This window comes from Lissotriton helveticus, chromosome 1_1, assembly GCF_964261635.1.
Source record: "Lissotriton helveticus chromosome 1_1, aLisHel1.1, whole genome shotgun sequence".
Classification (NCBI taxonomy): Eukaryota; Metazoa; Chordata; class Amphibia; order Caudata; family Salamandridae; genus Lissotriton; species Lissotriton helveticus.
Window position 1 is genome coordinate 1,459,232,649 of NC_136057.1, and position 27,291 is coordinate 1,459,259,939.

The 27,291-nt window shown below is 48.3% G+C and overlaps 1 protein-coding gene across 2 annotated transcripts in view; it reads right to left on the bottom strand.

Moving 5' to 3' along the window:
- The window catches only part of ACVR1B (activin A receptor type 1B), a 147,558-nt gene that overhangs the window by 13,298 nt on the left and 106,969 nt on the right, over positions 1-27,291 (bottom strand). For both annotated transcript variants that reach the window (XM_078686045.1, XM_078686040.1), the window contains exons 6-8: positions 21,393-21,549; positions 18,831-18,955; positions 18,295-18,425 (exon numbers count right to left, since the gene is read on the bottom strand). In XM_078686045.1, coding sequence (XP_078542171.1) covers positions 18,295-18,425; positions 18,831-18,955; positions 21,393-21,549 — 413 coding nt within the window. The remainder of the gene's footprint in view (positions 1-18,294; positions 18,426-18,830; positions 18,956-21,392; positions 21,550-27,291) is intronic.

Consider the following 27,291-nt stretch of genomic DNA (forward strand, 5'->3'; position numbering starts at 1 on the left):
TCAGAACATGGCCTTTTTGAGAAGGAACAACGTTGGGTTTTCCGTTTGGGGACCCATCTGTCAGGCCTGAATGATGACATCCCATGGGGGCAATTGAGGATGTGAATATTATCCTGCATTGAGACATCACTGACACCAATTAGTATCATTCATTACAAACCTCTTATTCTGAAAAAATTAGGCCACAACATCTCGCAGAAAATCCACCCTTAAGCCGTTTCTGCAATAAGTCACCAAAACCCCCCTGGCCCCACACATACAGCCTATGGGGCCACAACCTTTGTACATATACGAGAATCAAGAAAAACTGAAGGATGTGAGCTCTTTGGAACGAGCATGCGTGGAGAGAAGACGTTCTCCCATTTCCTCCAGCTCAGTGCGCATGCGCCAGGTGAAGACGCACTATCGCAATGCATGCGCCGTGCGAAGAAGGCATTTCCAACGCGCGTGCGCTGAGAAAGACGGCGCGGTCTTTAACCAATTAGCAGATAATTACCGGCAGACCAAATATGGGCCTCCCCGGCCGCTAATTAACGAGAATAAGGGCGTGGTGACAAGCACATAAAAAGCCACTGGAAAACACACTCCCAGATACAGCAGAGCCGGCGTAAGGGGCAGCGAAGAGGGATTCTCCTCATAGACCCGTGAGTAATACCTAAAACGGATGAATCTGGCGAATCCTGACCAATATGTAAGTACTAAGAAACAGAAACAGCGGAAGGTGTATATTTTGTCCACCCTTCTTTTTCACAGGCAGCAAGGAAGCCCGGGTAACCCCTACGTTAGACACGGTCTCATGGAGCAATGATCTCCTTATTTTACAGTATGTTTCCTTCCTTTTTTCCTTTTTTCACTGTTTACATCACAGTGACCTCACCACCATTGATACAATTACGGGGCACTCAACATGGCCAGAATCTAGAGAGTGTGCTTTATGTTGTATGTTTGTCTGTCTTGTATGTGTCCTTTTTTTCGAACATTTTTCGAATTTTTTCAGAATTATTTTCACAATAGGCACGTTAATTATGTGTAGATTGACACTTTCGTGCCATGAATATCATTTTTCAACAATTTTTAAACCGCACTTTTTTCTGCATGACCAGCACCACGGATGCATTAAACCCATGGTCTTTTTGAAGGAAAGGATCACCTGAAAAAAAATGTTTGTCCTTTCTCTCTACAGGTCAGCAAAATAGCGGCTAAAAGTCTAGGTACAATGATAGACCTTCACTTGTAAATATCACTTTTTTGTATATACACAGAAAGAGATTAGAAAAACGTGAGTAAGGTGGGGATTTGGTGTACCCCAGTCCTGAAGAAGATGTTCTTACATCGAAACATGTTGACACACACAAAGAGGCGGCGCACATAATACTACGCCACACTTCCTCTTGTATCCTTTTTAACAGTACCAACTGGGGGAACAATTAAAGTTTTGTAAACCCACGAGTCAGGTCCTTTTTAATCTCCACTCACTACCCCAACCCCACCACTACACTCACTCACTATATTATAATAAAACACCCCTCACTATACACCACACATAGCCAAAAGAGTGCTCCCGCGCAAACGCAGGTCGCAGCACGCCGTATCCCGTAGAGGGATACGATGACCCCGATGATGCAGCATGACACCAAGGGGCCTGTTGGTGTATGTAAAGTCACACCATACCCGAGCATGAAAGGCTATTTATTTACTAAACATATATATGAAGTGAGTACTTCACAAGTAACACTGAAACATATGGGCAACGTGCTACTGCCATCTCATGCAGTGGACTGCCGGGGCATATGTGTTTGGGTTTCAAAAGGAGGGTCTATGAGTTGAATAAGTACGATAGCGATCAATGTCTGGGAACCTCCACCGACTGAAGTATGGGAGTAGGACTTGAGGGTGGAGTTCCTACTCATTGACTTGATGCTGCATCCTGCTGAGCATGTCTGCAAAGTCTTTGTCCACTCCCGACAAGTACGACACTAGCAGATGTATCCTGTGGTGGAGTGCCCAAAGCCAAACTTTCTGATACAGCGCTGACAACTGCATAAAGTGTATGCCTTCAGTTTCTGCAGGTAATACTTGGCTGCCATATTGTCTGTCTTGAGGACCACCTTCTGCTAGACCGGATGGAAGAAGGCCTTGACTGCCAACTGGATAACTAGTAGTTCCAGTAATTGATGTGGAGGCGCCACTGGTGGTATGTTCACATGCTTTGGAAAGCAGTATGCTGCAGATGTGTTCCCCCCACCCCACCCCAAGTCAGAAGGGAAGCATATCTACTGATGGTCACCTGCGGAAACGGGTCTAAAAAGGACAGGCCCTGCAAAAGGTTGTTGATGTTCAACCACTGCAGAGCGCAATGGTTGATGGCTCAAATCAACCCCAGATCGTCCCATTGGCCCTCTGCTTGTGACCATAGTGCCATCAGGCAGCCTGGCAGAGGATGCATGTATAAGCTTTCAAGGGCAAGAAAGTGCATCACTGTTCTGTCAATTAAGTGGTGATCTGGTTGACAAAGAAGCAGTAGTAGTTGCAAGCATGGGCCTGAGCTCGGCTGGGGTAAGTTTTCCTAGTCACTGTGTTGAGAACTGCACCCTGGAAGGCTTTGGACTTGAAGGGGTTGAGGTGGAACTTGACGGTATTGATGGTGAAACCTAAACTGTGCACAAGGTCTATGACAATCTGAGTGTGGGAGAGACACTGTTGCTCGTTTGCGCTTTGATCAGCCCGTTGGCCAGGTAAGGAAACACATGGATGCCTCTTCTGTGATGAGTAGCTACCATGGCTACTGTCTCTTCTCCTCATATGGGGCGGCCATCTTTGCCCAGTCTCTCTCTCGGGTGGCTAGCTTGGGTTTACACCCTTGTGTTTACTCCACTTCCTTGATAGAGGGTCTACCTCATCACTACCTCAACACTATATTTTTACTTGTATTATGTTCACTAGTGACAGAATGTCTGTTCTCTCCTGCAGTATTATACCTCTACCTGTCTTTTTGACATTTTTGCAGTATTATACCTTTACCAGTATGTTAAACATTTTTGTAACTGGCGCTCTGTTCACTTTCACGTGTAACACACAGTCTGCTACCTCTTTATTTGGGTTCATACTATGTGTATCCACTACCTCTTGTGTTAGAGACAGTGTTTTTGCCTCTGTTAATGTTTAGACAATGTTTTATCTATATTATATTTTTACTTGTATCTTGTACACCTTATAACCTGCACCCAGTTCACTTTCTCTTTGTGACGCACCGATTGCTACCTCATGTACTCTGATTGCTCACTAATGTAAATGCTACCTCGTATATCACTATTATATTTTTACTTGTATTTTATACACTTGTGTAACCTGCACCCAGTTCACTTTCTCTTGTGACGTACCGATTGCTACCTCATATATTTTGATTGCTCACTAATGTCACTAATTTCATTTTTGATTCTGACTGCTACCTCATATACTCAGTCTGCTCACCATTGTCACTATCGTTACATGTATTTTGTTGTTTTGACTTGTTTTTTGCTCCTGTTATCATTATTGTACACCCTCCTACGCCTACCTCTACCCAACATGGATCTCATCGGCAAACATACATATAAAATCATCTACCCACCATTACCCAACAAAAAAGCCGCTAAGCGCTTTAAACATAACTTCCTTAGGACCCACCCTGAAACCCCCTTTGTCGACACCTATTTCTCATCGGTGAATGGATCCATGAATATTGACATCATCTTCCACACCACACGAAGAGTCCAATGGAGAAAAGTGTTCTGCACCTTACTCACTGTCTCCTCTACCAGGAAATCCGCTCATGGCTCAACACTCTCCATCACACCATCTCAACTCTTCCCAGGCAGAACCACCATCACTATCTACAATAACGGGATTGTCCTAATTCAATCCACAGACAGGAACCTGGAACTACTAGACAACATGTTCCCCACCTTCAAACAGCACCTCTCCAACCCACGGACCCCCACTCACAACACCCCCAGTCCTCACATCCCTAACCGCACAGCCTCCAATCACAACCCAGCTAACATAGCTCAGCCCCAAAACGACACGCACCTCTCCGCTACCCCCAGCACCTTAATCACCCACCGACCTATTGTAGCTGCCCCACACCTCTCAATCACAGACATAGACCTCTCCCCCATATACACCAACCGCACCCCATCACAGCTGAGAAACATCTCACAGCTCTCCCCTCCCCAATCCGCGGTAATCAGTCACCCTCCTGATCATACTTCCCATTTCATACCACCCGCTCATATCCCCCAAATTCCTCCATGCACTAGCGAAGATCACCCCCCTTTGCTCACTCCCGTTATCCCCACCCTCCTCACCCCCCACCACACAACCTCTGCGAACGTCGCAGATGCTGCTGTAATCGATCACCCATCCGATCTCACTTCCCCACACCCCTCATGCATTGGTGATTATCATCCCCCATCACACATCCCCAATACCCCCACCCTCCTTACTCCCCACCCCACTCCTCACACAACTCGCGCAGAACCCACCTCCACCACCTTGAGCATACCTCCCGCGTCCCGCGACATGACCAACCCTCACCCCCTCTCCCCCCCCACTCTCACTCCCCACTACCCCACCGGCCAGACTCACGGAACACACCACCTCCCTCAACCTAACCCCTTATCCTTTTTCCCCTCCCATTCTTAGCCCTCACCCCACTATTGTCACTCCTTCCTTCTCCAGTCTACATTCATCCCCCAACTCACCCACACCGCCTTCCACAAGCGCCATCACCCACGCTATCAACCGCCCCCTGTCCTCATCCCCGCCCCCTGTTCACAAACTCTCTCTTCCTCCGAACGCTACCCCACCTACTCGTACCGCAGAGCCCTGCTCCATCGCGCGCACATCCCGTCACATTCGATCCAGTTCCCACCCCATTACCCGACTCAAACACTCACCCACTGCTCTCACTTCCAATTCCATCCCCAATCCAACACTGGACATGATCATCTCCACCCTCCTACAAGTCAAGGAAGAGCTCCACACCATCAAAGAACTTCTTCTCACACACCCCAGGCACCCACTACCCTACACTTCCCCGCCCAACAAGGACTCCATTCGCCCCTCAAACCGTTCCACCCTGCTCTCCCCGCGCTGGCCCTCTATCCCTGATCGCAAGGCCACTGGCCGTCCCCGTCGCACCCTAAACACCCTCTTGGGCCGAGACTTACACAATCTACTCTGCTCTTATGGCCCAGGTCCCACAAAACGCTCACCCACAACACACCTCCCCATACCCACGATTCTCACAAATCCCCTCAGGCCACCCACACTGAGCGACAGAAGTTCTGTCCCCTGTAATCTCAAAAATATCCCCCTCTCCTTAGAACATTCTCCCACCCTCCTCACCCCTAGACTAAAGTGTTTCCTGCTCAACTGCAGATCGGCCCGGAGACACTCCTCTGGCATCGCGGAGCTCATCTTATCAAGGGGCATTGATCTAGCCATTCTGACTGAAACGTGGTTAACTGAAACATCCACACCTATAATGGACATACTAGTCCCCCCCAACTATCTCATTATTAGACTCGACAGGAATGGCAAGACGGGCGGGGGAATCGCTTGCATCTACAGGAGCAACCTAGCTGTCACTGAAGGCCCCTCCCCCTCCCTCTCCTCCTGCGAACTCATCTGCCTTGATATTACTAGTGAGGGCAAACCTGTGTGCTCCCTTCATGTTATTTACCACCCACCCGGTGACAACTTCATCTTCTCCCAACAACTAATGGACACGATATCCACCAACGCCGGTCGACAGCTCAATCAAATTTACCTGGGAGACTTCAACCTCCACTGGAATGACCAGAAAGACACTGTGGTGAAGAGCCTTAAGACTTTCCTCGACGCGCTTGACCTCACCCAAATCTGCAACGGTCCGACACATGAAAAAGGCTCTATCATTGACCGTATCATCGCCAAAGAAGACTCTACCCAACTAGTCGCAATCGAACCATGCGACTGGTCAGACCACCACATCATAACCTTCTTCATCAACGAAAAGGTCAAACTTAACCCGGCGCAACGTGCCAAAACCAAGATTTGGAAGAGGGACCTGAAGAACCTTAACCCAAAGTCCTTGCCTGCCCACACAGGCAGTCTCCTTCTTCCCCCGACGGACGTCTCTGATGTGCATTCATTGACCAACCTCTACCTAGACTCCATGTCTACAATAATCAACGAAGCCGCACCCTTGCAATTGAAGAGAGTCTCCACCAAGAACTCGAACCCATGGTACGATGGCAGACTCAATGAAGACAGACGTGTGATGCGCTTAGCTGAGCGCGCGTGGAGATCTGACCCCTCAGCACTGAACCTTAGAACGCTTAAGAATAAGAGAAACGCTTACTTCAGAAAAATCAAACGCTCGAAATCAATATTCTTTAGCCAACAGCTGGATCAAGCTAAAAACCGACCAAAAAAAACTGTTCGAGTTAGTCAAAACCCAAACCAAAACGCAACCTCCACAACCCAACAACTTAACAAAGGCTATCCCAAGTTGCGAAGACTTCTCTGCTTTCTTCAAGCAAAAGAACAACACTATAAGAAGCGATCTCATCAAGGATGTAAGTCGATTCGCCGGCTCCATATGCATAACTAACACTCATGCTAAAAACAACGCTTCATGGACGTCCTTCGACACCTATTCCGAAGAATCAATTCACAAGCTGCTGGTCACCTTGAAACCCGCCAATCATCACACAGACCCCCTACCTGCCAATGCTGTTAAAGTCCTCACCCCCCTGTTCCTCCCACTCTGGACTAAAATCATCAACTGTTCCCTGCAACAAGGGCTCATCCCAGACTCCCTCAAGATTGGGCAAGTCACGCCTATACTCAAGAAACCCACAGCTGACCCGGCCGACCTAAACAACTATCGTCCTATCACCAATATCACCACTCTAGCAAAACTGTTAGAAAAATGCGTACAACTCCAACTGACAAAACACATTGAGCAGTTTGACCTCCTCAACTCTCACCAATCCGGATTCAGAGCAAAGCATAGCACGGAAACGGCCATGACACACATAATAGATGATGGCCTCCAAATCCTTGATCACAATGAGTCTTGCCTCCTCATCCTTCTTGACCTCTCTTCAGCATTTGATACGGTCAAACACGAGAATCTACTGGAGCTCCTAAATACCAGAATGGGCATATCCGGGACGGTTCTCAAATGGTTCACGTCCTTTCTGCACAACCGTTCTCAGAGGTTCAAGATCAACAACGCACTGTCCTCGCCTGTGCCAGTAACACTGGGCGTCCCGCAAGGTTCCTCCCTATCCCCCACATTGTTCAACCTCGTCATGGAACCACTCACCACCTTGCTTCAATCTTCTAAGGTACATTTCCATATGTACGCCGATGACACTCAGCTCTACCTCAAGCTTCAATCCCCTGAAGACATCAAACTGTTGAATGCCACACTAAGAAACACCCAAGCTTGGCTGGCCGACAATCACCTCAAACTAAATGCTCTGAAAACTGAGTTCCTTCTGATCTCTCCTCCTGCGAAAAAGGCCATCACCCAAACCTGGCTCAATCATCTAACCGCACTCAATGTCCAACCCACCATCGTGGACTCAGCGAAATCCCTTGGCATCACACTGGACTGCAATCTCGACATGCAGCAGCATATTAGCATAGCAACTAAAGGAGCCAACTTCCAAATCAACACGCTGAGAAAACTCAAACCCTTCCTACCACCCAAGGACTTCCAAACTGTGGTACAAGCCTTAGTCATTCCTCGCATAGACTACGGAATTGTGGCTCTCAGCGGGCTCCCCCTGACAACAACGGCTCCCCTAAGAGCCTCCCTGAACGCGGCCGCGAGACTCATCACTGGCTCAAGAAAACACTCGCATATATCCCCTGACTTAAAAACCCTGAACTGGCTGCCTATTGAAGCCAGAATTCAGTTGAAAATTGCCTGTATGACACACTCGGCCGTACACCACAAGGCACCCAACTACCTCTCTCATAAGCTGACCATATCAGGAGGCTCAAGATCCAACAGAAGCACAAACACTCTCCTCCTGAAACCACGGAGATTCCGGAAGGAAAAAACATACAAACGCTCCTTCTCTGGAATGGCACCTAGGATCTGGAATGCACTCCCACCAGAAACCAGGCTTATCCCGTCCACTATACTCTTCAGAGGTGAAGGCCATCCTTATGGCTAAATACACCTGAACACTATTGATACTGGAACAATGACAGTATTTGGCTCCCACATTATCGGCTGTCTGAATACTTATCTATGTCAGTCCATTTTTTGTCTGCTTCTGGATCTAATTCATTGCACGGATGCTATACTATTGATTTCCAACTTGTTTATTGGGTTGTACACTAGGACTTGAGTGCCTCAATAACCTGCAACGCACCCACTACTGACTACTTTGCTTTCAACATTGTGTTTACTCACCCTCTGGGGTGCTGTAATCTTATCCGTTTAGACATTGTACTGCTTCCATATTATTGTTTCTTGATTGTTATTACTCTGTATACTCTTGTATGATTGATACCCTATTTTTGCATCTCACTGTCTACGGAATCTCATATTGATTTAAGAGTCTTGTTTATCCTACCTACTGTTTCTGTAAAGCGCTCTGATATCTGCAAAGATCTTGTTCGCGCTATATAAAACTTTAAAAATAAATAAATAAATAAATAAATAAATAAATGGCAAGACTTTTTGTAAACACCCTGAGGGACGTAGTGACCCTGAAGGACTGCACCTAGAACGGATACTGCTGACCGCTTACCACAAACAGCAGGTGTTGACAATGAACCTGGTGGATAGGAATGTGGAAGTAAACATTATTCAGATCGACGGAGGTCATGTAGTTACCTTTTTTGCAGTGGGGTGGGTTGACATATTGTAGGGTGACAATATGAACTGCTCAAACAGGATGTACATGTTGAAAGGGCTGAGGTCGAGGATAGGCCTCAGTGTCCGGTCTTTCTTGGTAATGAGGAAGTATAGGGAACACACCCCTTTGCTGCGGTGGTGTAGTGACGTACAAGTTACTACTTGGGTAACAATATATCTTTAAGAGACATTAGTTAGTGATAGATTCCTTATCTTAGACTAACCCCCAGGCGTCAGACTGGATCCGGAAAGTTTTGCTTGGCAGTACCCCTGCGCGTCAGTAGGTGGCGTCCTGCGGCTCCGCGTCCGTCACTGGCGTCGTATGCGCTGAGACGGCGTCACGGAGACTACTTAGGCGCCACCTATGCGCGCTGACGTCGGTTCTGTACACAACTTCCACGCCAGGAACGCAGAGCCATGCAAGATACTGACCACTAGTGCATTGAAACTAGGGCCCTGAAAGTGATGACCTTAACCCTAGTAATCAGTTCGCAGAACGGGGAGGATGGGTGGGTTGGTAAGGAATCTACCACCAACTAATTTCTTTTACAGATATATCGTTACACAAGTAGTAACTTGTGCATCTGAAAGAGACACGTTAGTGATAGATTCCTTACCTTAGAATAGATACCCCAGCAATACCAACCCCGGTGGTGGGTCTGCGAACAAGATTACACCAGAAAGTCACGGAGAAGCCGTCTCTCCAGACTTGACTGTCAAGGCAGTAATGCTTGGTAAACGTGTGCAGCGAGGCCCACGTAGCTGCCTGACAAATGTCCTGCAAGGGAACGCCGCGTCTCAAGGCAATAGTGGCTGCCGTTGCACTGGTGGAATGGGCACGCAGCCCCACAGGAGGCTCCTTCTTAGCCAAGGAGTAACGGGCCTTGATGCAGAGAACGACCCACTGAGAGATGGTCCGTTTGTGCACGGCCTGACCTTTTTTGGCACCCACAATGCCAACAAAGAGCTGATCATCCACCCAGAACTGCTGTGTGCGCGTCAGATAGAATGAGCGCGCACGTTTTGGGTCCAGACGATGGAGCCTCTCCTCTTCTTTAGAAGGATGCAGAGGCGGAAAAAAGGTGGAGGAAGATCGAAAGCTGTCAACTGTCGCCACTCAATCTCCATGCATGGAGGTGGAGGCTGGACAGGTTCGGGTGGAGGACCGTCCCCTGCTGTTGCGACAGAAGATCTGCCCAAAGAGGCAGTCGGATCGGGGGATCGATCGCCATGGTGAGTAGCTCGGGATACCAGTATCTTCGTGCCCAATCTGGAGCCACAAGGATGACTTGGGCCCGGTCACGCATGATCTTTTTCAGCACTCTTGGCAGAAGTGGTATAGGCGGAAAGGCGTACCATAGACCACAGCTCCACTCGCGAAGAAAAGCTTTGCCGAGCGAGTGCCGCCTTGGAAATTCCAACGAGCTGAACTGATGACATTGCGCGTTCTCTTCGGTGGCGAATAGACCTAACCAAAGCTCTCCCAAATGCTGAAAGAGACCTTGCGCCATGTCAGAGTTCAGACGCCATTCGTGATCCATCAAGCACCAACGGCTGAGCTGGTCTGCCCTGGCGTTCAGAGAATCTGCCAGGTGTTGAACCACCAAGGTGATGCCTTGATGTTCCAGCCATGTCCAGAGGCGCAGCGCCTACCCCACCCTGCTTGCACAATACCACATGGCGGTGGTGTTGTCCGTGAACACCTGCACTACACTTCCCCGGACAGAGGGAAGGAATGCCTTCAGTGCAAGTCAAATCGCCCGCAGCTCCAGAAGGTCGATATGGATCTGGGACTCCGCCATAGACCAGTGGCCTCTGATCTCCGCTTCTCCCATGTGGCCTCCCCATCCCAGGAGAGATGCATCCGTCACCACTGTGTGCTCCGGTTGGGGAAGGGAGAGTGATCTGCCATTGACCCAATCACGATTCGTGAGCCACCACTGTAAGTGTTGTGCAGCGCCCTCCGAGATCTGGACATGATCGGACAGGTTGCCCTGATGCTGCGCCCACTGGAACTTCAGGTCTCACTGCAGAGCCCGCATATGCCATCTGGCATGTTGCACTAGCAGGATGCAGGAGGCAGTCAGGCCCAGGTGCCGGAGGGTCATCCTGACTGAAATCCGGGATAGAGGCTGAAAAATTGGAATCATAGCCTGAATATCCCGGACTCGCTGCTCAGGTGGATAAACCCGAAACTGCGTCGAATCCAGAACCGCTCAGATGAAGGGGAGCTTCTGAGAGGGGCTGAGGTGCGACTTCGGCACGTTGATGGAGAACCCCAGCAAATGCAGGAGGTCGGCCGTAGTCTGAAGGTGGGCAACGACTGTCTGGGGCGAGCCCGCCTTCAACAACCAGTCGTCGAGGTAGGGGAAGGCTGTCACCCCTGACCTTCGCGGATGAGCTGCAACCACCGCCATCACTTTTGTGAACACCCGAGGGGCGCTGGTAAGGCTGAAGAGGAGCACAGTAAACTGAAAATGCTCCTGGTCTACCTTGAACCGCAAGTAACGCCAGTGGGTCGGCAGGACGGGGATGTAAAAATATGCGTCATGCAAGTCCAACGCTACCATCCAGTCTCCAGGGTCAAGAGCAGCCAGGACCTGAGCCAGAGTCAGCATCTTTAACTTCTCTTTCCGGAGGAAGCGATTGACCTTCCGGAGGTCCAAGATAGGACGCAGACCCCCTTTGTGCTTCTTGGGAACCAGAAAGTAGTGGGAATAACAACCACTCCCTACTTCTGGCCCAGGAACGCACTCGATGGCCCCCTTGGCCAAGAGGGTCGTGACTTCCTGCCGGAGAAGCGCCAAGGGTTCCCCCGACATGCGGTGGTACAGAGGTGGCATGGCTGGAGGGGTGGTCTGACAGGGAAGGAAGTAACCCTTGTGGATAATCTGGAACACCCACTTGTCCGATGTGATATCGCGCCAGTGGGGGAGGTGGTGGCGGATCCTGCCACTCACCGGAGTGGGGTGCTCTGCAAAGCTTGGATTAGAAGGTTTGGCGGTAGAAGCACCGGGGGTGGAGGTGGACTGACCTTCACGCTGATTCCCAGACCTGCCCCTGCGGAAGCCGCGTCTGCGCTGAGGCTGGTTCTGCATAGGCTTGCTGACGGAACGTGCCTGGGCGCCTCTGCCGTGGCCACAAAAGGAACGAAAACTAGGAGTGGCTGGGCTCTTTGCAGAAAGACCCAAGAACTTGGCGGTGGCCCGCGAGTCCTTAAAACGCTCCAGTGCACTGTCAGCCTTATCGACAAACAGGCGAGTGCCATCAAAAAGCATGTCCATGAACAAACTCTGGACATTGGGCGAGAAACCAGGAGAACGCAACCAGGCATGGCGACGCAGTGCCACAGTCGTAGAAATCGCCCTGCCGAACGAGTCAGCAGTGTCCAAAGCACACCGAATGGCGAACTTAGCAGCATCCTTACCCTCAGCAACCGCCAGGGAAAGTACAGCCCGGACCTCCTCAGGACACTGAGGCAACACCTGAGCAACGGTATCCCACATTGCGTGGGCATAGCGCCCAATAAGCAGGCGGTGTTCACCGACCGCAGCCCCAAGCTGGCCGAAGAGAACAGCCGCTTACCGAACTGATCCAGCTTCTTAGAGTCCTTATCCGGCGGAGCCGTGGGAAAGGCACTCAGCGACGTCGAGGCCTGGATGACCAGACTCTCAGGCGTAGGGCGAGTGGTCAGAAAAGCGGGGTCACCAGGCGCCGGGTGGAGACGCCTGGCAACATTCTTGTCCACAGGGGCCCCTTTGGCCGGTCGCGACCAGGTACCCAAAAGGACATCGGTGAGGGCGTCATTGAAGGGCAGCAGTGTCTCCAGCGAAGTAGACGCCGTCTGGAGCATCTCGGTGAGGAGTTTAGTTTTGAAGGTCACCATAGGAAGATAGAGGTTTAGGACCTCAGCAGCCCTACGGAGCAACATTGTGTAGGAAGCGACCTCCACCATCGTGGGCTGGGGAGAGGCAAACCCCGGGTCAGAAGAGACATTGAGGTCGCCTGCGTCCTCCAGATCGTCCACCCAGTCCCGCTCGGAGTCACACTGCCAGGCAGGAGGGTCCTTGGACCACTCCCAGTCCTCCTCCACCTCTGCCGCAGGAGGAGCCGGGGGCGGCGTAAGAGCCGGAGCTGAAGAAGGGACAAACTGCGTCGGAAACGGCTCTGTGAACGGCATTGGCCGGACCGGCCCCACATCCCAATGTGGATCCCAGGTAGGAACAGAATAGTTCTGGAACCGGGGCAAGGGTAGAACAAATGGCACCCACTGTGGCGCCGGAAGCGGAGCCATGGGCGGCGCTGGGGACGGAGCCAGCAGCTCTGGACCTCGTGGCGCCGGGGCCAGAGCCAACGGTGCAGGATCCTGTGACGCCGAAGCTGGATCCGCAGGCGGGCCAACAGTATCTAGACACAGAACCGCGGGGCCCAAAGGCGCGCCGGCAGGAGCCGGAGGCCTAGGAAGGCGGTCCATGGCGCAAGAAACTCTTGCACCTGTTCGGGAGTCGCCGACGGACCCGGGTAAGGCGGGTAGGCCGCGGGTCTCCCAGGGAGCCGCAGGGGCAGAACCCCGGTCCTCCTCGTCCGCATCCGAGGACCGACGAGAGGGCAAACACGCTTCTTCGACTTCTTTTTATGTCATCGCTTACCGGAATCCGAGGGCAAAGACTTGGAGCCCGAGAGCGAGGACTACGGCCCGTGAGCGGTCCCTTGACCCGGAGCGGCGGTGGCACAAATGCTGGGCCTCCAGCAGTTTCCGGTGCTGCTCCCTCAAGGCCTTCGGGGCCATGGCTCGACAATCCCGGCTGGCCCGGGAGTCGTGATCAGTCTCCAGGCAGTAGAGGCAAACATTGTGGAGGTCCGCCACCGACAGTGCGACGGCAGGCCCCGCAGGACTTAAATCCAGGCATCTCTACTCGCACCAGAGAAAACCAAGACGAGACAAAAGTCTCAAAAAGATCATCAAAAAATGACTAAGGTACATGCTCTATCCGGATCGGCGCTTGCTGGCGTGGAAAAAGAAACAACTGACGTCAGCGCGCATTGGTGGCGCCTAAGTAGTCTCCGTGATGTCATCTCGGTGCATACAATGCCAGTGACGGACACGGAGCCGCAGGACGCCACCTACTAACGCACGGGGGTACAGCTAAGCAAAACGTTCCGGATCCAGTCGGACGCCTGGGGGTTATTCTAAGGTAAGGAATCTATCACGAACGTGTCTCTTTCAGATACAGGTTCTACTGCTCCTTTGAGAAGGAGTGCTAGAATCTTCTCTTGAAGCACGCACCGATGTTCTGTGGAGAGGGTATGTCTGTGGGTGGGATGTTTGGTGAGGATGCAGTGAGCTTTAGACAGTATTTCAGTCGTATGATCAAGACGACCCACTGTCTGAGGTGATTCCTTACAACTGGGGAAGAAACCCCTGTAATCTTCCCTGACAGGTGTAGTGTGATGGGGGAAAGAGCAAGAGAGTCACTGCTTTGTGGGGGCAGCCCCTTTGGCCGCACTTCCTTTACCCCTTCCCTGGTACTGTTGCTTCTGTTACCTCCCCCTGAGTAACCCTCGCTGACCGTTACTGCTGGTAAGTGGTGGACGGGTCAGGAGAGGTTACCTTAGCCCATCCTCTGTACTGAGGCCTGCAAAACGAGCCTAGGGGCAGGGGAAGGTGTTTGGAAAGCAACCATAGGACTGGCCATGTCTTTGTCTAGTCTTAATGTTCTTGAGTATCTGATCTACCTACGTCCAAAGAAATGTTCGCCATCAAACAGCAGGTTTAACAGATGCTGTGGACTCCAGCTCGAAGCCAGGGATACAAAGTCAACCAAATGAGGGCTTTGGAACCAATTCCCCTGGCCGCAGTATCAGCCATGTCAAGGTGTAAGATATGATTTTGTCCCCTCAGACTCGCTCGTGTTCCCACTGTCGGTATTGGTCTGCGAGGTGCTGAAGAAGTTCTTCCATCTCATCCCAGTGGGCTCAATCATATCAGAAAAGCATTCATATTGAATTTGCAATCCTCCAATGCACGGTGGGTTGTGCAGTGACTCTCCTGCCTTCTGTATCGATCTTCTTGCTCTCTTTATCGAGGGTGGTGAGTCACCAGTCCCTTTCATGTTAGCGCACTGTGTGGAGCACCAGGGAGTCCAGCGGAATATGTCTGCAGATGTGATGGTGGGCTTAAATTTCGTCTCTACCCTTGCGTAACAATTCTGGCTTTAACGAGCTCCTTAAAGGTGTCTGGTGCGGTTTTAAGCATGCCTTTCAGCATGGTCAGAAACTGCAGGGTGCGCTATGTGATGGGCAGCCTTTCGACTGTGAAGTTTTCAACCACGTAAAAGGTGGAACCCCTATGTATCACTTCGTGGTAAGAAACGGTGTTGCCTCGTGGGGAGGATTTGGACAGATATAGGTCAGTATCCTTGTTCCCCCAAGGGATCCACATTATAGATCATCCCTAGACCCGGAGTCAAAAAGGGCCTGTAGGGTGGTCTAAGAGGTACAAGGGGCTACCTTCAACCAATCAGAGGAATGTGGTGACTCCGCTGGAGAAGGAGGATGACGTGATACATATATGGTGGAGTAGGTGCAAGTGAAGAAAGAGGAGGTGGGTGAGGACAGGAAGACTGGCTGGCAGTAGGCTAGCTCCTATGTCCCAACCTTTGCTGTGCTTGGGATGTGTAGGTTCCAGAGCAAGCTGCTCCTCAAAGGTCAGTTTCTTCTTCTTGGAATGGTCTACTGCCTTTGGTTGAGATCTTTTCAGTCTGTGAGTGAATGAAGACTCTTGATGTGCATCGAGCTGTTCTTGGAGGCGCTGAATTATGGAATGCTCTAAATTGTTTGAGCCCACCACCAAAGGTGGTTTTATAGCCAAATGACATGCTGAAGGGCTCTGCAAGCTTTTAAGCGGAGAGGTGGGTTTCTGAGCCTAGGATGGTTTTAGTGTCAAATTCTGTGCCGACGGAGCTGCCGGCGCCCCAGACGGTCAGGCTTTGAGAGTTGTTTTCAGCACTGAGGAGGGAGCGGTATCTGCACCAAGGCCTTCTGCCGGTGCCAACCATGGCTCGTAGGCAGTGGTGGGCCAGAGACCTGTTATGGGGCTTGTTAGCGTGGCACCTGTCCCGCCTATGCACAGTGTTAGCGTGCACTCTGAGATTGGTAGCCTGTACTCACTCAAAGCAGGAGTCCTTGATAGATGCTGCCCCTTTCTGATGAGGCTGTTTCTCAGTCTTCGACTGAGAGCTGGGTTCAGGGCTGAACTGTAGAGGGTTCAATGCGGACAGACCAGCCTCTGATAGTTCCTCGATATCCTGGTCACAAATATATTGGGGGTGTCATCTCCGTCTTGGAGCTGCATTTTCCGGTGTGCAAGTCTCCGATCATGTTGATACCGGAGTGTCTTCTTTCAACAGATGGCAAAGGAGGCTGGTAGATTACGTTCAGGAGACAGACAAAGGTTGCAGACCTGGTGTGGTTGGTCCAAGGATGACACTGAGGGCAGTATTGGAAGGGAGTCCTTTCCATCACCGTCTGGTCATCGTCAACGTTAAGAAGCGAAGACTAGGTAAAAAGCCCCACGAGAGGTACCGAGGGAAGCACGACCATCGAAACTCAATAGAAGAAACCTGTACGAAGAAAGTATTTTCACAACAGGAAGAAAGTATTTTCACAACCGTAGAGGATACATGTGTAAGTCTGACAACAAACACTGCAAGGCATCGATTCGGAGCTTGTTCGATAACACATCCGAAACCAATGGCGGAAAGAAAATAAGCTAACAACGGAGCTGATGCCCATGCACATTACTAAAGCAAACACAAGGAGATGATGGACGGAGCGATGAAACCTTTCAGACACCCACCCCTAGTCACAGATCTGGGTTTCATCCATCATTATTCTTTAGCTCACTTCGCCACCCGAGTTCAGACCCAGCCATATGCAAATCAGTCTTGACCCTGTGCCTCATGGGTACAATGGAGAAGTGTGGCTCAGGGGTTAGAGGCGGCAGAATCGGAAGCTGAGATCGGTCCTGGACCAGGGTTCAATTCCCCGCCTCGGATACCCTGCTGGGGTTATCTCACAGGGGAATACCAGGACGGGTTCCCAAGGCAAGCGCCTTGATGCCTTCGGGTGATACGTGCGCTATATAAATCGCAATACATTTACATTTACAAGCCCGAACTGCCAAGCCACAAATGTACATTACTAGTCATAGGAGTCACTATACCTCGTGACTCGAAAGACTTCTTCGAAGAAAAACAATTTGCACATGTCAGAGCACAACACTAGTTGGCAGGAGTATGCAGAGCATGCGTATCTAGAGCTTAACATGCCACAATATTTATTGTATTTTTTTTTTACCAAAAACAGTTAGTTAGTTGTCTTTAGTTAGTATGTCCTTTGTCCAGCCGGACAGGAATTTATTTGAAAGATGCAAACAATTAACAATGATTCTTAAAGTAATGTCAAGTGGGCACGGCCCGTGACCCTCAACGAACAAGACAAAATAACAGAATTCAGGCAAGAGAGAACAAGGCGGTCTGTGTACTTGTAGTCAGTGAACAGACTTGATTGCATATAGGGTACCATTGTACAAGGCATTTTATAAGCATTTTAGTAACATATGCTACTAGTGTGTTGACGACGTTTCGATGCCGAAACCTTAAATACATGGCATCATCTTCAGGACAAGTATATAAATCATGTTTGTCTTGGAAATTAATAACAGTTGCCTTACATACAAGGCTGCTTGCTGTTAGGAGACCGTTAGTCCAGTCAAGAGAACGATATTTTAGGCAAGGGAGAGCCTTTCAGCAGCGGGTCTAGGAATGGAGAGATCCCGCGTTTCTACACAAGGCCCTCTCAATCGCGGCTCGAGTTTTGCCGGTAGCAGGATCGCGGTACACGGCGTGTCACTGGAAAAACTATGATGGCTCGGGCCAATGTGGCTCAAAATTGAAAAGGTTTGGTTCACGAAGACCTCTTTAAAAAGGTATGTGTACAAACTGATGACCAATTCAACCGAAAACCTCAAAATACAGGCAAGAACTATTGATTACATTTGAAAAAGCCATAAAACACTTCTAAGAAAGCCTTCTTGTAACTTACATGGCTTTAAAGAAAATCCAGTGGTCTGAATGTCGTGTTGAGCAATGATGATCTTCATAAGGTCTGGAAAAAATACTATTTTACTGAGCACTTAGCATGAGCCTCTAGAAAGGCCAAGAGTTCTGCAGTTCCTGCTCGCATTCCAGTCACTTTCAGTCCAGATATGGGACTGCTGTCAATCTACTGATCCCCAAATGTTACACTCCAGCCCATTGTCTTTTAGGTTCAAAAAGAAGTTAATCGAATGGAATTTAAACCAAAACTGCTGTGCGTTATCATACCTCATAACTCTGCCACCAGTTAGGGATGTTGGGTCGCAGCCTCTGGTCACATACCACTTTCCTCATCTCTTCGATGGATGGGTCAGAGGGTACCAAGTCGTAGTATGGGAGCTGGTATTCTTCGTGGACCCCTTGGGTAGGGTAGAAAATGAGCGGGAATAAAACAGAAAGAGCACAATTTATTGTGGAGACGCATTGGAAAGCAGGCAGCAAGTTGTGTAAGCTTTTCTATACTTGGGCTACTTGGTAGAATTTACAAAAAGGAACAGCATGAAGGATAAAAAGAGTAGGAAGATGTCAAAAGGGGTTATGAATGTAGGTGTGCTCCCCTGGCATCACTGTACAAGGAAGATATGTAGACTGTGACGACAGATACCCCGTCTGAGTACAGGATGTACGTCCTACCACTGGACAGCACTACTACTGACTATCAATTAAGTGTAATGAGATGTGATGTGATTTTGCTGCAAAAATGTTAATAAAAATAAAAACATATATCAAATGAATGTAGGTGTGCTCAGTCATCCTATATTTACCTCCTGCGTTGCAACGGCGAGCAATCTCCCAGTAAACCAGTCCAAGGGCATAGATGTCGGCACATTTAAAGGAATCAAAGTGTTTCATGTTAATCGTCTCGTCCAGGACTTCGGGAGCCATGTATCTGAAGGACACAAAGGAGAAAGCCACAATGTCAGCATTAGCGAAATTACTAGGACCACAACACTACATAAAGAATCAACATTCATCTCAGGGGTCTTCCCCTGTCCGGAACACCAACCGGAAAAAAAAAACTGCCATGGTTGAAAGATCGAGTTTCACGTTTTTGGATCTGTAGTTACTCCTTCAACTTTCGAAATAAGTGGCGAGTCTTGCACTGGTTGGTTATCGGACACCATCACTTCAACCACTATAACATTTCCTTTAGAGAGTGTCATATAGAACTGTACAAGCTCCACAAGACCAGCTCTTCTTTAAATAATCGGACAAGAATTTCCATTACTTCTGGTATAAAAAAACAACAGCTGCTTCTTACCACCCTAATCATCACACCACCCTTTCGATATGCAGGTCTTTGAGCAAGTTTACAGAGATTACACAACTAAAGTTTGTGTCCTATCCATTAGTGGCCACCATATGCAAGTTTACCAGACCACAGCAGAGCATTAGGCACGGCTGCCTGTAAAAAAAGTGTAAAAAAACCAAGAAGAAGTCTCCCCAATGCTGCATGATTTATCACCAAATTATCGGCTGTAAATATAATTTTCTCTAATCATCAGCTTATGATTTCAGTAAATATACACACTTTTGTCTTGAATACATATTTTTCAATGTTGGTATAGGTACAATAATTCAACCAACCAAAATCTTCTAATTTAGTAGGCGAAGCTGCACACAGGAGAGCAACTTACAGGTAGCTGGAGGTCTACCGCTAGCTCACGAGCTACTCATTGAAGAACACTGCTCTACACAATCCAGTCAGTTTTTTCGTTTTAGTGTCCATTACCTAATTTTATTTGTTTCTTCCTAAGATTATGTTGTGTGCCTCATTCAGAATTTGGAGTAACTTCTGGCAGCTCCTTGAAAGAGCCTTTTTCATCAACTACAGAGAGAGATGGGCAGGATATCCTTCCCAACTCAAAAGTAGTTCTCTATTTTAGATATGGTTAAGGAAACTTACATTTTTTTTCATGTTGGATCTCTTTGAACCTGAAAATAAAAATTTCAATCAGATTCTAAAACGGCAATTGCTGCAGTCTACCTCTCTCTAATGGGCTTGCATTCATCTATCTCATAAGCCTAAAAAATTCTAATGGGCAGGGTGAATGACACTCTTGATAAGCTATTAAATCCAATAAATACAATGCCGGGTCCAGCCATCTGAGCTAGATCATGGTTAAACTAATGAAGTTTCATCCTTTGTTTTCTTGGTTGGAAAAAACTAGAGACTGTAGAAAACCACTTTACTTCGGTCAGGGTAGGACACTGAAGAATATCTGTACTGATTTTCAACTGGTTCTTCAAATAGTGACATGTTTTCCTCAATTAATTTACCACTGAATACAAAAGTGTGAAGGTAATCCACCCAGTAAACGTTTACACTGGATAGCAATACAACAGAAACCTACATGTGTGCAATAGGGGTTATTATTTACAGTTATGGACTGTTGAGAAAAAAACTACAAGTAGGGAATAGTTTAATGCAAAATAAGGCATACGAAAGCGGGGAAGACTTCACACTTTAGAAAAAAACAAATTATATTGAAAGGAACATTTAATTAAAAAGAAAAACTGGTTTACAGTAAAATATAATGGCAAAAGGAAGGGATACACTGTCTTCCCTTGTGAACTAAAACTGAAACTTAATAAAATAAAAAAATATCTAAACAATAATCCTGGAACTCTTGGAAAAACTTAAAATCCAATAACAAAAAATAGGACTGACATTAATCGACCGTCATTAATCTTGAAAATAACAAATTAACATTTCTAGGAGGTGGAATACCTGCAACACCAAAGTCTACCTCAATGGTGGTGGTTTCTCACTCACATTAGGCACTGCAGCCTCTTTATTTTTTATTTTTTTTACTTACTAGCATAATACCAAGTACAGCCAGTAGGGGACATAAACACTTTGCTGTAACAGCTCTCCATAGTTTTGCCCTCAATCTCACTTCTTGACACTTAGCAAGCACCAGCCTTAGCTTCTGCTCTCACCCTCTCAGGTCTTTCTCAAGTAGGGAAATCAGATCCTATGGCTCCCAGCTACTCCAGCTCCAGTTACTCTCCTGAGCACACTGGTAGTCTACAAACTACCTTTGATTTTTTTTACACTGAGTCTTATACAGATTGTTCAATATGTCAGAAACCAACGTGTGTGGTGCCTGCAGCCCCGGGACTGTTGATGGCTTAGTGCTGCTTAAACAAGTGGAACACAGCCTCAAAGGAATACGCAGTCTAGACCAGGCTACTGGTGGAGGGGGTAGAACAATAAATTCAGAGGCAGGCTACCTCCCAGACTAGTGGAATGGAAGCCAGATCGAGAAGCTGTAAATGGGTGATACAACAGAATGCCACAACATGTAAAAAAATGTATGTACCGTTTAGTTCCCACTCTCTGATTAGGCGCTATGTCGATGGTGTCTGTTACAGAGTCGTGCCGTACAGCAAGGCCCAGGTCGGCGATGGCACACATGCCGTTCTTCTTTACCAAGACGTTCTTGGATTTTAAATCCCGGTGGGCGATACCCGGTTTACCTGGAAAACAAGAGCATGGCGGTTAACCTTTTCTCAGCGTGAGTGGATTGCACTTTCCAGGGCACAGGCAGTTCTGCTAGTGTAACTTTGCATGCTGGGCTCAGGCGCAGACTAAATCGACACACACCAAACTGGATCCCACAGATTATCCCTTGCAGTTACGACCTCATACCAGGATTCTAATTGGATGATCAAAGGACAAGAGGTTCGGAAGAGAAGAAAATACAAATAAATGAGGTCCAGCCCTGTTTGTACTTTGTAATGTTAAAGTCTAACGGTTACAGGGTGAAGTTTGAGTTGCATACTGCCCCATAGAACCTAAAAATTAAGCTGGCAGGGAACATAAATCCCAGCAGCATACCCAGGATGGAAAATTCAGCAGCAGCTTGTGAAGAACACAGAAAGAGGTCCAACAAAAAGGAGACAATCTCCCTACTTTACACATGCCATTCAACTGGCTTCTGAAGTCACAGAAAAACTACATTTGCTACATAGAAATAGAAGCTACAGTGAAGCACCTAAGGCAGCAATGGCAGAGAACAGGGAAATTACATTACATCAAGTCCAAATAACAGACAAAAAAAAAATCACATTATTTCTTACAAAAAGCAGGGGAAAAGCACCCACTAGCTTCTGGGGACAGAAAACAGACATTTTGCCACCAGTATACAAGAGGCACCCAAAAGGAAAATAAAAATATAACACAAAACACTGCCTTCCAGGGAACTGCTGGACTCACAATTTTCAGAGAAAGGAGACATACAATAGTCTCTGCCTCGAAAGGACGCAGAAGAAAATGTACGATACAACTTGAAGAGAGCAGGGGAAAAAAATGTAATTCTTTCAGAGGGCAGGAAATATACCTTGTTGCTTTCAACAGAGTGGAAAAATACACCCCACAGCTTTCATGACATAAGGAAGGAAAGAAAACAAGTTACTTACCTGTAACTTCAGTTATTCAGTATTTCATAGAATCACATGCTTGGAATCATCCCTGCCGACGAGGCGCAGTCTCACGGTATAATAAAATATATACATAATAGTCATAAAAATATTATATAATAGGCTACTATGGACTGCAAAGTCACTACATTAGCCTATCTTAGTCCTTTTGTAAAAAGAACCACATTTGAACACATCTAATCAGGCTCCACAACCTATTAGAACACTCCATAGAGAGGCAAACCCTCAGATTTTCGTAGCACAAGTGACAGTAAGTATGTACTAGCAATAAGGTAAGCCTCTCCGGGGAGGAGGGTGGGTCGCATGTGAATCCATGAAAGATACTAATACTGGATAACTGAAGTTACAGGTAAGTAACTTATTTTCTTATCCAGTATTGGGGTATCTTTCATAGATTCACATGCTTAGAATCAGAATAGTTAGCAGTAAATAATCCTTAGTTGTATAGCGGGTATCATGAGAAACACAATAGATACCTCGTAAAAACCAATATAGCAATGCAAGAATGCCACCTTCCATGTTAAGAATTGTAATTCACATGAATGTAGTTGTTTGAAGGGAGGTCCCATAAGTCTGGTAAGTACTATGTTTAAGTTCCAGACTGGTGAAGGTGGATGCTTTGGAGGGATTATCCTTTTAAGTCCTTCCATAAAAGCTTTGATTGGTGGTACTCTGAACAGGGACATGTGTTGTCTGTTTTGGAGATATGCTGCTATAGCAGCAAGATGTAGCCTTATGGAAGTGTATACTAGATTGCATCTTTGAAGATGTAACAGGTAACATATAATGTTTTGGATGGAAGCATCTAATGGATTGATTTGGTTATTATTGCAATAAATTACAAATCTTTTCCATTTAGCTGCATAGCATGCTCTAGTAGTTGGGCGCCTTGCCTCCTTGATAACGTTCATGCAATCAGGAGGCAAGTTAAGGTATCCGAACTCTAAGACTTCAGGAGCCAGATCGCTAGGTTCATCTGATTGGGATCTGGGTGCCTGATTTCTCCATGGTTCTGAGTTAAAAGATGTGGCGAGAGGCGCAGTCTTTGATGGGGAACTACTGAAAGTTCAAGGAGCGTTGTGTACCATGGCTGTCTTGCCCATGTGGGAGCAACCAGGATCATTGTGAGTGACTGTTGGTGTAGGTTGCGTGCCACCAGCGGAATCAGTGGGGTTGGTGGAAAAGCGTACGCAAACCTGCTTGACGAGTTCATCCATATCGCATTGCCTTGTGACAATGGGTGTGGGAACCTGGCGGCAAAGTACTGGCATTTTGAGTTTTCTTTTGTGGCAAACATCTATCTCTGGATGCCCCCATTCTTGGAAGAATGGTTGGAGAACGTGAGGGTGAATCTCCCATTCGTGTAGCTGTTGGCTGTGTCTGCTTAACAGATCTGCTATTTGATTGTCTTTCCCTGGCAGGTGTTCGCGAGGAGAAAAATGTTTTTGGGAATTGCCCATTTTCATATGCTCTGTGCTAGGTGAGACAGCTGTGGAGAGTGTGTCCCTCCTTGTTTCTGGATGTAGTACATGGCTGTCATGTTGTCCATCCGGATTAACACAGCCTTGATGTACAAGTATTTCTGGAATGCTTTCAGTGCTAGAAATACTGCTAGCAACTCTAAGTAGTTGATATGCAGTGTCTTGTGTTTGATTATCCAGAGCCCTTGGACTGTGTATTGAAGTAGGTGGGCTCCCCAACCTGTCAGTGATGCGTCCGCTGTCAATACTACTTGTGAAACTGCCTCTTGGAACAGTCGCCCCTTGGAAAGGTTTTATGGATTCGACCACTGCAGAGAGTTGTAAGTGCGACTGTCTACCAACACTAGGTCTTTTAGTTGTCCTTGAGCCTGGTTCCACAGCCGTGCTAGGCATTCCTGCAATGGACACATTTGAAGTCAGGCATGAGAGACAATAACTATGCAGGAGGCCATCGTGCCTATGAGCAGCATGAACACTCGAGCTGGCAGAGAGTGCTGTGGCTGAAACTTTTGAATGAGAGTTTGTATGCTGGCTATCCTGGCTGGGTTTGGATATGCCTTTGCCACTGAGGTATTTATTGTAGCTCCCAGATATTGTTGTTTGTGGGAGGGCTGTAGGTGTGACTTTAGGTAATTTATGGAAAAACCCAGACTGTGCAACAGCTGGATTGTCTGAGACGTGTGGCTTGCACACTATGACTTGGACTTTATGAGACAATCGTCTAGGTATGGAAACACGTGGAGATGTGTTGCCTTCTGAGGTGTGCTGCTACTACTGCTAGGCATTTTGTGAACACCCTGGGTGCTGTAGTTACTGTAGGAGAGTGGGGTCTGCAATCCCATGGCCACACCAGATTTTTGCTTTTTGCTTCACTGATTTACGACTTTCCCTGGCTGTGGGCCTGCTAATCAGACCCACAGCCTAGCTGTTATCTCTCTAAATTACAACCATGTACCTTAGGTGCATTTTACCAATTGGTACTGAGCCACCTTATCAGTCCCTGTACAGTATACCTTAGGTATCCAGGGCATAGGTGTACCCAGGGCCTACCAGGGGCTGAAGCATGTATTATGCCACCCCTGGCTGGCCATCCAAACAGACACAACTGGCTGCACGACAGCTGGGGCAAGGTGGTGTAATCACCCTTTGCTTTAGATATAGTATACCTATATCTAACCCTAAAATGGACACATATATTCCTATCAGTCACTCCTATGGCAGGTCTTGTCAATCCTGAAGGCAGAGTGCTTGGAATTATGTGAGATGGTGCTCTGGCATGAGCTGAGCCCGTTTGCAGCTTGCGGAACCAAGTCCTAATAGCTGTTCCATGATAACGCTATACCATATACTCTTAAGTGCATTATAATCCTCGCGGTTAAATGCTAACTTAGGCATAGCATTATCAAAACATGTCGAGTAAGGTGTCATACGATTTGGAATACTACCCCCTCGCCAATTCTGGCGACGGGGGTAGCATTCCACCCTTCTAGAGGGACACGACATGTATGTAACTGCGAACCCCGGTTAAAGTCAGACATAGCCTCAGCTCCACAAAATGGATGCTGCCACCGAGACACAAGTCTGCCCTCCTGCTGCTGGGAGTCCTTCCAGCAACGGAGGCCTGGACAAAGGGTTTCCTGTCAGGGGCGAAGCTAGCACCATCCCAGACAGAATTTTGTGTATCCCAGGTAGGCAGGGCTGAAAGGAAGGTGACTGCAAGTGGCACCCCGGTGCTCACTGTGCATATGCCGGCTCAAACCAGTTCCAGGGGCACCTGGGGAGAGACTGGACAAAGGAGAGGGGTGTAACCACCCCCCTCCTGGTCCCACCCATAGGGCAGGACCTAGTCGTGTGCCAGCCCCTTTTCTTAGGATAAAGGTAGGATCAGGCCCCCTTCCCAAATTAGATAATTCTGAATCTTGACTACTTTCCACGAAAGAACTCTTGACTTCTTCTGAAGACTCTCCCTTGTGGCTAAGGAGTAGCCACCCTGCACCAGCAGGCACCATCAAAGCACTTGCGGTTTGCTGCACGTCCATCCTCCGGATCAAGACTGCCCAGCTCGACGAGAACCGGTCTTCCCGCCATCTCTGACCTCTACCTACATCATCCAGCCCAGCTGAGATTCGTGGGTGTGACGAGACCCGTGGGACCGGCCATCTTCAAGACCTGCACGACGCTTTACCAGCACGACCCACGAGAGATCCTCGAGTGAGTGCTTTGGGGTTTGAGAAGCCCTAACCCTGAGCAGCTCCAGCACCGAAGTCCAGCCCCCCAGCATCCACGAGATCTGCGTGGGGCCCTTCTGCTCTTTGCTACTCACCGCGTTGTCCGGCTACTTGCCTGCTGGCTTGTGGCACTCCTGACGACGAACCACGACACTTCCATCGCTGGTCTGGTTGCTCCAGACTGGCCCTTGCTCCCCTCCAACAGAGGAGTACCCTGGACCCTCCTGGTCCACTCCAGACGCCATCTTGAGTCTACCGCGTGGGCTTGCCTTTGCCAAGGCTTGTTGCTCCAATCCTGGTTTCAGCAGCGCCGACAGCAGACACCTTCGTGGGACAGCTCGCACCTCCATCCTGGTCGCCGACAACGCCTCCTGGTCCGAGAGACTGCAGAGCCCAGCGTCGCCCACTCACCTGGTCGAGGTGACTTCATCCGGTGCCATCCTGGTGCCCATCTGATCACTGGCTAGTGATCAAGAACTGAGTCCCCTCTGCTTTCAGGTCATCTTCAACTCCGATCCAGGCTTGGATCCCATCGAACTTCATCACTGGTCGCCTCCCAGCAACTTCTTCTTTCAGGCTCCATAGACTGTAACGAGGATCCCCGACGTCTTTTGAACCCTATGCAGCCGCAGCACCTGGGCTAGGTAACTCGAGCATTTCAGTGCTCCAACGTAGGTTTACTATCTAAGTGTCCAGATCCTTTTTCGTTTTCAGCCTAACTAGTCGGATTCGTCCGATAACACTAACTTTACGAAATCTAGCATCCATAGACTTCTTCCCGCATCCCGCGTGAGAGTGCACACTCTGCACCCGATCTCCCTAGGCCTCCCGCTCCTAACCTTAGGGTTCTGTAGTGTAGTCCTAGCGATCCTGAAGCCTCTGGATCCAGTTACTTACCTGCTAGTATTTCGCATTCCACTTTTGTAGTATATGGTTTTTCGTGCCCCTCGGGCATTTGTGTAAATTGCGCAACTTAAAGTATTTTCGTAAGAGTTTTGTATTGTGCTTAGCTCCCTGACTCATAAAGAGTTCAGGGTAGACTTGTTATTAATAAATATCCTATATTTTTA